Raw genomic sequence first — 12,288 nt, 5'->3', positions numbered from 1 at the left:
AGGGAAGGGAAGGGAAGGGAAGGGAAGGGAAGGGAAGGGAAGGGAAGGGAAAGGAGAAATAGGGAAAGAGAAATAGTAGAGATGGGGAAAGAAAATATTAGAAGATGGGGAGAAGAGGGAAGGGAAGACGAGGGAAAGCGCAGAAGGGAAGAAAGCAGATACTCACTTTTAAAACATCTTCCACAGCCATCTTCCCTTCATTTCCTAGTAAAATAGTGTATGGATAAAGCCACTGGATTGCATGTTTGACTGATATCATAGGCAAAGAATCCTATTTAGGAGCAGAAATATACAGAATGAAGTAACATCCAAAATAATCACAGAAATTTTATCTGAAATATATATACGCCATTAAAATCGCCTTATAAGAATAACCACAGTATTCTGGAAGTATAAAACAGCAAATAGTATTTCCTCTTTTCTTCTTGTTCTCCAATCTTGCTCTGGGTAAACTCCTACACTTCGATCCTTCGTCTATGTCTTGATGCTTCTCGGAAGTTACACACACAGGCATTTAAGACAGTACCACACAATTTACTTCCAAAGAGTTTTGCGGGGCGAGGGAGCGGGATTTGTAAGCAAATATGGCAATATGTCAACAACTGGTGTTTCTAGAGGAAAATGTTATAGATGTTCATTTTACTACTTTAAACAAAAGGTTTTGAGTCAAAACAAAAAGTAGGAAATTTGATAAACAGTAGAAGAAATGCAGTTCTTCCTATATACAACAATATAGACACCTAAATCTCACTACACACATTTGAAAAAAGGAATGAATGTTTAGAAAGACAAGCATCGGTGGTTTGGGTCTGTGCTTTACTTGGGCCCCGACCTCCTGGAGGTCACAGACACCGGTAGTCTGTGATCGCTGTCCGTGCAGCTCGAGTCCGGCTCCTGTGCACATCCTGAACTGACTGGAGACAGGTAAATGGTCACAACTAGAGACCATACTCATAAGTGAAATACATCAGACCTGCATGTGCAAGCACTGTATTGCCTCATTAGTTTAAGACCTGAAAGAATGAATAAAAACAAGGAGGTATGATAGATTTCGTGAAAGGAAAGGAAAATGCTCAAAAGTAAAGGGCAACTGGGGTGTGGGAAAAGGGGAAATTATGTATGTATGTATATACAGGACAGCTAACATACTTGTACTACTGTCTTCTATTGCTCTACAGAAAGGAACAGTTAATGATTACTTGATTGATCAATACTGCATGTCTCTATTTGTTTTCCTGAGAACCCACTTGGAAAATATCAATACATAATACAAAAAGCATTGTTAATTTCCTACCACTTTGTCTGTAACTCTGTAGTGTTTGTATTGTTCTTCTGCTATTTTGTTATTGGATGTCTGTTTGTTAATGTGTTTTCCTTCCTTTATTTTTAAAATAAATTTTAAAAAAATAAAAGAAGAAGAGAGAAGCATCTATCAGGCATAGTGGTGCTTGCCTATAATTCCAGCACTCTGGGAGGCTGAAGCAGTAAGATCATAAATTTAAGCACAGCTTCAACAATGTAGTAAAACCCTGTCTCAAAAAAATATTTTCTCAAAAAGAGCTGGACTAGTGAGACAATACATTGCTTACACATGTAGGTCTGATTTATTTCACTTACGATTATGGTCTCCAGTTGTGACCATTTACCCCTAAAAGCCTCGAGTTTATCTTTGTTTATAACTGAGTAATATTCCATTACATAAAAATGCCACAGTTTTTTTATTCAATCCTCAGTGGTTGGACATTTGGGTTGCTTCCACAATTTAGCAATTATAAATTGTGCTGCTATGAACATAGGTGCACATGTATCATTGTGATATGATGTTTTCAGATCTTCTGGGAAAATACCCAGAAGGGGAATAGCTGGGTTGAATGGGACCTCTAGACCTCGTTTGCTGAGGAATCTCCAAACTCATTTCCACAGTGGTTTCACCAGTCTGCATTCCCACCAGCAGTGGAGAAGAGTTTCTATTTCTCCACAGCCTCGCCAGCATTTGTTAGTGGTTGATTTCTTCATGCTAGCCATTCTTATGGGGGTGAGATGAAATCTCAGTGTTCTTTTAATTTGCATTTCTCGAATGACTAATGATGTTGAACATTTTCTCATGTATTTATTTGCCATTTGTATATCTTAATCTGAAAAGAGTGTATTCATCTCAGATGCCCATTTTTGGATTGGGTCTTTGAATTTAGAGGGGTTGATGTTTCTTAATTCTTTATATGTTCTAGATAGAAGACCCTTGCCTGAGGGACAGCCAGGTATGATTTTTTCCCAAGTTGTGGGTTTTCTTTTTACTCTGTTGGTGATTTCTTTAGATGTGCAAAAATTCATCAGTAAGATGAGATCCCAGTTGTGACTCTTTGAAGTATTTCCCATGTGGTTTGGTTTTTGTTCATGAAGTCTCTGCCTATCCCTTTGTCTTCAAGATTTTTACCTACTTTCTCTTCCAATAGATTTAGTGAGAACTTGAAAGAGTGGATAAAAATTAGGAGGTATGATAGACATTGTAAAATGGAAGGATACTGCGCAAAAGAGCAACTGGGATGAAGGAAAAGAGAAAAGAAAGAAGGGAAAAGCTATGTATATATGTACATACAGGATAGCTAACGTAATTGTACCACTGACTTATATCACTTTATTGAAAGGAATAGTTAATGATTTGATTATTTGATCGATCTTTCATGTCTATATTTGCTTTCCTGAGAAACCACTTTGAAGTTATCAATATGTAAAATAGCAGCCAATGTTAATTTCCTGTCACCTTCTCTGGAATCCAGTATTGCTTGTATTTTTCTTGTGCTATTTTGTAAATAGATGTCTGTTAATATGTTTTTGTTCTTTTATTTTTAAAATAAAAAAACTTTTTTAAAAAAGGGCTGGAAATATAGTTCTGTGCAAAGGCTCTGGGTTCAACCCCGAATACTGCAGCTTGGCAAGCAGAAACACCGAAATGATACCCAAGATTTGGAGACAGATTTATTTTATGTCGATGGGCACTGATTGGGATCATTCCCAGAATATTAGGCCCCGATCTCTGGTGGTCTAGGGCTTATACTGATAAGCAAGCAGAAAGTACAGAGGCAGAATGGCTTGTCAATTGAGGATTAGTTTATACAACGTGAATCACAGTGACCAGCTATATATACATCACACTGACCAGCAGTCTCTTAAGAGACCAGAAGCAACTGGAAATGGGTCAAGAACTATTACCTGGGCAAGTAAGAAACTGAAGTATACTGGTTGAGAGGCGGGGAGGGGGGTGCATTTTCCGTTACAATACTATAAAAAGATAAAAATTAAAAAGAATCTTTGCCAAGGGCATAGTATCCCTGCTACTTCATTGCTACTTCAGAAGACAGCCTCCTTAGCAGTATCTTACTGAATGTTAAAACACCCTCTCCTAGTTGAGCCCTGCATCCAGGCTTCCCCAGCTCTCCTTGCCTCAAGGGAGGTATCTTCCTCTAATATACCTCTTACCACCTTAATCTCCCCATTTCATAATGCCAGATGGGTCCCTTCCTCATAAAATCCAGGCAACTTCCAACACCAGGGAAATTTCTTCACAATATGATTCTAATCTCAATATGATTCTCCACCACACACACACACTTGCCCTAGGGAAACAATTTATTCTCATTCTTCAAAGATACCAGGCTCTTTTGTGATTGGATAGTTTCACATGTGTCCTCTGCCTGGAAGGCCTTTCCATCACTCCAGACAGGACTGTTACCCCTTTTATGAAAGCACAGTGCACACTGGTACTGTACTACATCCCTTAGGTCAGGGCAACTCTGAGGCTGACCTCAGTACAGAACACCTCTTACTGGATCAGACTGAGCCTTCCTTACCTCGCTATAACGTTCATGAAATCACATGTCTACCACTTTCTTCTCCAAAGCTACAAACTCTTGAGGGACTCAGAAGATATCCTTAGTTTCTGTACTGTTTACTGCACTGCACAGCAAGTCAATCTGAGGCCTTTTATAGAAGAATATGACAAGGCTACAGTCAGTGATTAATCCCCAATGATTAACTTTCAAATTTTCTTGCTACATTTGGGTGTACCAGTCATTGATTTATTTAATACATACCAGGACTTGAACTGCAGCTGGTAAACTATCTAAAGGAAAATCTGGAAGTCCAAGAGTAGAAGATTCTTGGGAACAGAGAGTTGTGGCAAAGGACAAGAGCTGAGAAATTCTAAGGAGAAAAAAATGTATTTTATTCTAAAGGTTTTCAATTATAAAATGTAGATGTACGTTAAATATAAAATAAGAACACAAATATAATTAATCTAAAATGTCCTGTCTATTCTTAAAGAGCAATACCTCCATATCCCATTTCTAAATACTCCATTTAGAACTCAGAAGCAGATTAGTATACAGTATTTCTTATGTCTGTCAAAATAGATGAGATTTTTCACCACCTAATCCATATATACACTGTCAGCCTTACCTCCCACCTTTCTCAATCTCAAACCTAAGATCTAGCCACTAGAAACTTTTTATAGCTCCAGGAACAAAGGATAAACTCTCATATCTCATGTTTCTAGAAAATCACTTAGAATTTCTTGATTCCATTCTCTGTTTTGCAAAAGCCTACTCATTCTTTAGGACTCAGTGCAAATATCAATGTCCTTTGAAGCCTCTACAAAGTCTCAACCACAAGGGTTCCCAATATTTCGAATGGCACTGTATACTGGGTTACATTAATGTTATTCACACATCTTTCAACTCCACTAGATCCTAAGCTTCTTGCTATACAAGTTCACATCTTAATAATTTTACCATCAGCACTTACCAAACTTCTTAGCACTGAAAAATTCTTCAAAGAATAGTTATTGAATAAAATTCAACAATCAATCAACCAGTGAACAGGCAAAACAAATTTATGAAACTATACTTACTTCTCAGCAGAAACATTGGCTCCAACTGAATATAATAGTTTAAGTTGGTCCTAAAATATAGAAACATATCAAATCAATTAATAAGGAATACAACAGATTAAATACGTATTTTATAGATATAATCCAATGTTTTAATGTGCTAATTCACAGCAAAAATATCACTTCTTTATATTTCAACCTTTAAAAAAACTCTTTCAACTAAATAGTGCCACAATAATTTTTCTTCCGAGTGTTCAGAGATTTGCTTCACACTGTATCTTTCTTTCTTTCCATTAACTACTGAGGAGCACATTAAAAACATAGTAACATTTTTATAGAATTGAATTTCTTATTGTACACAAAACCTTTTTAAAAGTTAATTATTCTTGGTCTACTTACCTTTTTTTTCAGACCAATTTTGCATGCAACATAATCTGAGCAGCTTATATGATGACAACACTTTGCAGTATAACAACCATTGGTGAATTCTTACAGTCCTGTCTAGTGAAATATGTACTGTCTCTAATGTTCTTTCAAATTATCATTTTCTTATTCCCTTTAATGATTTGATTAATCTTCTATTCTTACATCTGGTAATCTGTGGAACTTTGTTAAAGATAACAATATGTAATATAACAACCACTGTTAATCCCTATAATTTGGTTTTAAACTCTGTATCATTTTTAATGTCCTTGCTTTGTTTTGTTTGTATTTTGCTATTGTTCTTTTTTTTGTAGTTTTAAAATAAAATAATTAAATAAAATAATAAAAATTAATTATCCTTGGCCTACTCACCTTGAAGGGTAGAAAATAAATATCTCTGGCTTGAAACCGAGAACGGAGAGGGGGATCTAATGGGTTTCCAGAGTACCTGGGCACTGGCAAGCCCAAAGCAATCACTCGGAAATTTTCACTAACACGGACAATCTTCCAAGCATCCAACTCTGCTTTAGTATGATCCTAAGAATATATGAGACCAAAAGATTACAGTCTACCAGCACTCGGCAGGCTCACACACATTTACTCCAGCTAGGTATAAGTGGCACTTAAAGTTTGGAATCTTTTTTACCATACAAATTGTCCTAACATGAAACTGTTTTATAAAGGAATCTTGTCTGTATTTTGTGAGTTTCTCACAAGGCAAATTTCATAAATATAGAAATAACATTTACTAATAAAAAGTAAGTATTTAGCCAGGCGTGGCAGTGAACACTTGTAATCCCAGCACTCAGGAGGCTGAGGCAAGAGGATCGGTAAGAATTCAAGGCCAGACTGAGCTACATAGCAAGTTCAAGGTCAGCCTGAAGTACATAATGACACTTGTCCAAAAAAAAGTATATATTTACACTGAGATCTACTTCAGAGGAAAGATGTAATAGATTCTTTTCAGCTGATAATAAGAATTTTTTATGCATTAAAACCCTTTTGACCCTCATATATCCCCAATTTCTACCCAAAGTAATATGCCCAATAACTTTGCACACAATTCTAATATAAGAATAAGGAACATACCAAACACGTTATTGTTAAGTGATGCTTATGCTTTAAAAATGATTCTATATTCTGAAAAATATTCTTTTCCAAATCATTTACTAAATCTGGTAAATAAGTAATATAATACCTAGGGGTGAACAGATATTTTATAATTAGAAAGTGTTTAAGCAAAATGTTCTGTATAACATCCATCTATTTTTAAAGACAAGTAATAATTACTTTCATTCATCAAATGAATTATAACAATGAAATGGAGTGAATTTAACTTTTTGTTATTGATTAAATCTTCAATTATCCCCTTCTAATTACATTAGAATGAAATGATCTTTAGCGAAATCTATAAGAAAATTACCATACTTTACAAAAAAGAAAAAAAAGCACTGTCCAAAAACTCCCTGTGTTGGTTTGGGGTTTATTTTGCAAGGGGTAACAATAATATAATACAGGACACATATTTTATAAGATTATTTATAATAGCCACCCAAAGAATGCTATACAAGGGTGCAGGAAATCTGTCCACACACTAAGACCAAGGAAACTAGCTAAGGTCCTGAATCCCATGGAATTGTCCTGCATGAGTCCACCTGAAAACATAGAGCTCATAACAACAGTGCCTTCCACAAGTCCAGCTGGAGGTGTAGAGCCCATAACAACATCTCATGCAGGCCTGTTTCATGGATCTATGCTGGAAAGGCCCAAAGGTCAGTGGTGGAATCTAGAAAGTCTGTGCCAGCAGGATGAAGGGTCTGTGCTACCAGGCTGAGGGATCTGTACTAAAGCCAGGAAGCAACGCTCAGAAGAACCACAGCTTCCCTGAGAAGTACCACAGCCATCCTCAGCAACACTAAGGTCCTGAGCTCCTCCAGTGGTGAAGACAGCTGAATTCCCATCAGGAAAGCCAACGCAGCAGGCTTCTCCAGGAAACTGGCAGTGCACCATCTTCCCCTCCAAAGCCAGGAAGCAATGCTCAGAGTGAGGACCAGAGCTCCCCCAAAGTGAACAGAAGCTATTCTCAGTGCCAACAAGGTCCCGAGCTCCTCAGAGGATGAAAACAGCCAAGTTCATCAGGAAAGCCAGCACGACGAGCTCCTCCAAACAACCAACAGCTCCTTATAGCTTCTCTCCACTTCCAACAGGCTCCCAGTCTACCAGCTCCCAGCAGCTTTTAAGTTCCCAAAAACCTCTATTCTTCTTTTCCAGTTCTGCCTCTTATGCTACTGGCAGCAATCCCCAGGTGGGCCTCCCACAGCCAGCACCACACTTACTCAGTTCAGCTGGGGGTTATAAGGTAACCGCCAGTTATCAATCTACTACACTCCCATAGATGATAAAGAGATACTGCTTAAAGGGCTGCAAGGTAGATTACAGAGAAATTCATCATATAGGAATCAGAAATGTTCTTGGCCCTGCAAGCCACAGAGCACCAGTTCAATCAGACCCTCTGGTGTTAATATCTATTTAGTGCCTGGTGTGTTCTAGGCTTCTATTAGCACCCTGACAGCAAGATCAAAACATGCAAGACAAAGATCTTACTCGAGCAATTCACAACAGACCTGGAGTAGTAAAATCAGTACATATGTAAATGTACAGAGCAGGTGTGAGAATGACTGCAAAGTCCTACAACGTCAACTCAGAGGAATAAGTCACAAAAGGCTTGTAGCTACAGAAGCTCCACTGTGGTACAGCCTGAGCTAAATGAGCAAGGACTAAGCATCTTCTTGTCATCTGTGACACTAAATGGCCCATTACAAAGCCCTTGAAGAGCTCCATATTCTGCAGTTGCTACCTTCTATATATATACTTAGCACAACATTTAATCATTTTGTTGCACATATTCATTCAACAAATAATTACTGAAAACCTAACATGTGCATCCACTGGTGCAGGAGTTGAGATAACATCAGTGGAAAAAAAAAATCTGCCCTTATAAGGTTTACGTTCTAGTAGAGGGAGGCAGACAATGAAATAAAAACATAGTAAGTAACTTACATAGGATGTTAGAAGAGAACATGGAAAAAGCTAATGGAGAACAAGGGCATATGGTGGAAAAGAGAGAACAGACTGCAGACTCAATTTTAAGCAGAAGGGACAAGGCAGGCCTCTTTCATAATGTGACAGTCAAGCGAAGACTTGAAGGAAGTACAAGAGTGAGGCAAGCAAAGCCTGGGAAAAAATCATTCCAGGCAGAGAGAAACACCATGTTCAGGACAAAAAGTCAGAGAACTTACTTAGCAGGATCAAGGTGAGAGAATACCATCAGCAGGTGTAGAGTGAAAGAGGATAGAGACCAGGCAAGAGGAAGTAAAGGCCCACACTGTATTCCACCATAGAGACTTCGGTTTTACTCTGACTGGAACAGGAAGCTGGTCAGAATACAGAGTGACCCAAACTGGTGAATATTTTAAAGTAATCACTCTCTGCTGTGTTGACAGGATGGAAGTAAAGAATCCAGCTAGAAGCCAGGCATGATGTGCAGTGGCTTGAACCATCAGATACCTTAAATATCTCATTGATTTCAGTCAATACCTGGTTCGCTTTGTGCTTCATCAGACTAAGAACTGGATTTTATTCAGCGTGGTACCCCTGATACCAGCACTGTCTAAAAGTCATTGGGCTTTTAATAAATAGTTTTTGAAAGAAAAAAGAGAAGGGAAAAAAGAAAAATGAGTAAGAGAATAGTTATTAAACTGACCCAAAAAAAGAAATCTGGAAGGTTTCTGACATGGTCTGCAAACACAATGGCCTTGTAAAACTACAAACTCATGAATTTACCTCAGTAACTCGCCAAAGATAAGGGCCGTCTCAACACATACCCTAACTCTAACGCACTGTGTTTTACACGCATAGGATCACTACCTACAGTTTGACAGCAAAGACAGAGCAGCCATGTTCTTCTCTTACTTTGAGAAGTTTGTCGTAATGCTCCGCAGACATCAGGAAGCGTCCATCTTCAAGCTGCATCTCCCTGTTTTCCAGCAGGTTGTTCAATACAGGGAGAACATTCCTCTCCGCCTTTTCCAGGCCTTCCAAAATGAGAGTTCTGCCTTCTGTGGCGGCACGAACTGCACACTACCCAAGAAACAGAAAAGCAGAATGAGAATATTAAAGGTAGCATGCTGTGGCCTAATTTTACTTGGAGCAAAACTAAACTTGTGTTTCTTGTTATAGGGACCCTGGGAATCAGGAAAGCTGAGTTCTAATCTTCATTTTGTTTTCTTCTCCCTCCTTGGTTGACTTTACCTCTTGGGTCTGTTCACTCATTTGTAAAATGAAGAGATGAAAAGAGACATCTCTAGTGTTCTTTTCAGCATTAACTTAGATTATACACCCAATGAAACAGAAAGCTAACAGCTATCTGTGAATGGGTAATGTAATTAAACAAGGGAACAGGTCCCTTAATTAGAATAGGGAAATAAAGATAACAATCTGTGTATCTATCCCACAAGCTTCTTGTGAGGATCAAACAAGCTGCTTTAGTCCGATGCTTGATGCTGATGAAATTATGCACTTGGCAAAACAGAGTTCGGTTTTATAGAGGTCTAAAACAGACTGATTTTATTAGAACTGTAAGTCTTCTAATAAATTTAAGAAAATTAATAATGGAAAGAAGTGGAAAATAAAGTACACCTTCAAATAAGAGACAGAAAACTGTAATACCAAAAAATTCCCAAAGATTTTTTTTAAAAATCTCTCTTTTAACTGAAAGGTTCTGAACATCAAAAAGAGAGGGGGAGAAAACCCTTTTCACCAAAATCCTTGCAAATCATCTTAGAAAAGGAAAACCTCTGTCCTGTTTCTTCTGCACATTCAACAACAGAAGCATTAACAATGCTAAGTTTATACTACCACTCCCTCTTTACAAGTGTTCTTCTTCGGCCTCACAGCACTGCATTCTCCTAGTGAAGGGCTTTTTCTGCCTTTCCATCAAATGTAGGTGGTATCTAGAATATGTCTTTAACTCACAGCTTTTCTTACTCTCTTGGATCCTTTCTGAGTAATCTCAATCACATAGTTCTAAACATCACTTATATGTTTGTACTCTCTAGTCTCGAGCTCCTCCAGTACAGTAGCTGCATCACAGTGTCTCCAGCCTTATCCCAGAAGCACTTCAGGCAGCCTGTACAACGCTGACCACAACCTCTTTTTGCCCAGAGCCACTTAAGGTGGGAATACCATTTACCCACGGCAAGACCTTTGTAATTGCTGTTATTTTTAAAATGAAATGGTTATCTTTAATCTAATATGGCCTCATAAAATCTTATACTTTTGTAACAGTTCTTTTACAACAGTACATAAACAACTGAAATAAGCCAAGCTCTCTGATATAGTCTAAAACTTAGCAGTTTATTAAAAGGAAACAGTATGAAAGCTTGATTAAGTAATGCCTAGTTTTTCTTCTATACTTGGAAAGTCAATGCTTTACCATGCCAAAAATATCTTTCTTAAACACATGGATAAAAGTAACTTAGTAGCTCCTAGTGAACATCAAAAATAAGAGAGAGAACTTCATTTTTCCTAGGTGTGTAAAGGACAAAGCCATAGAAATACTTCCTGAGTCATTAAAAATCAAAACAAGCTACTTGTTTGATAAAAACTGGTGTTTCAGATAAGGTATCAATGAAGCTTTCTTTGACAAGAATCTACTTACCCCATGAAAACATAGCTCAGAATAAAAATAGAAATTAAGTTATCATAACCTGTACCAATACTGTTTTATAAAAAGCTAAATTTTTTATCAATCTTTCAAATAAGACAGACTAAATATTGCATTTGATTTTTAAAAACTTCACAGGGATGAAAATTTATATTCTCTAGGGTAAAATTAGAAATTTACAGATCAAAATTTAGTGGTTCACCAGTGGGCCAAGGAAAACAAAGTCTTGAAAACACAGAACAACAACAAACACTCTAGCTCTGCTTTCATTCGTCCCAGGTATACTTTGGTCTCTTACACACTGGTTCTTGTATTTCTTTAAAATCAGATGGACCTCTTCTTTAGAGTAAAACACATATAGGTATTTGTATATGGAGTCTCAAGTTAAGATCATCTATTCCTAAAGAATAATAGAAGAACAGTAACCGTTATGGAAGGCACAAACCATCAGTGGATGGCAAAATTAGTGGGAAAAGGTATGAGAAACAGGACATTGTATAAAATCAAAGTGTCTCCCAATCAGATACAGTACTGTAAGTGACAACATGAAAAATGAAATAACACTGGAGGATCTTGCCAGATACCAATTTGACCAAGTGACCAAAATTAATGTCACCAGTAGTGAGCTGTGTCAGTTCCACACGCTAGCCTTCCAATACTATGCCCTGAGATAAGCACAACACCACTTCTATTATAGTCCTGCTAACATGGCATTATTTCAAATTATGAGAAAACATCAGACAAATCCAAACTGAGAAACATTCTACCAAACAACTGGCCATAAAGGAAAGGAGAAGTCTGCTGCAGAAACTAGGCTTGGGACAGTGTGGAGGTGGTAGCCAGGTTTTGACTTTTGCAAAGACTTTCGCATCTTCAAATGATAAGGAGAAGACAGTGGAGGAGTACAGCAGACAGTGGATAATTACTAAAATGAAACTTACAAGGTTGCTCCATGGTGTTGGAGCAAGTCATCTGTGAAGTTTCTTCTAGTAATAAGATCCACAAGTGTATAACTTACCTCAGCTTTATTAAGGATATTTTAAACAGGTAGGTGTGGTGGTGCAGCATGTCATCCTAGCACTCTAGGAGGCTGAACCAGGAAGATCACAAGTTCTAGTGTAGTCTGGGCAATTTAGCAACTTAGCTAGGTCTTGTTTCAAAATTTAAAAAGGCACTAGTGACATAGCTTGGTGTGAAAAACCTGGATTCAATCTCTAGGACTGGAAAAAAAATTCAACTTTTTTTCTTATTAGTT

The 12,288-nt window shown here is 37.6% G+C and overlaps 1 protein-coding gene across 1 annotated transcript in view; it reads right to left on the bottom strand.

Annotated features, from left to right (window-relative positions):
- The window catches only part of Vwa8 (von Willebrand factor A domain containing 8), a gene marked incomplete at its 5' end in the record, with an annotated part of 371,699 nt that overhangs the window by 296,735 nt on the left and 62,676 nt on the right, over positions 1–12,288 (bottom strand). Inside the window, 5 exon segments of the mRNA XM_013506956.1 lie at positions 167–271; positions 4,092–4,200; positions 4,907–4,956; positions 5,681–5,845; positions 9,281–9,448. Coding sequence (XP_013362410.1) covers positions 167–271; positions 4,092–4,200; positions 4,907–4,956; positions 5,681–5,845; positions 9,281–9,448 — 597 coding nt within the window.

The sequence above is a fragment of the Chinchilla lanigera genome, unplaced genomic scaffold (genome assembly GCF_000276665.1).
Source record: "Chinchilla lanigera isolate Chin_1 unplaced genomic scaffold, ChiLan1.0 scaffold00117, whole genome shotgun sequence".
NCBI classification, from domain to species: Eukaryota; Metazoa; Chordata; class Mammalia; order Rodentia; family Chinchillidae; genus Chinchilla; species Chinchilla lanigera.
Note: the sequence above shows the minus strand (reverse complement) of the source record. Positions and strands in the feature narration are given on the sequence as shown.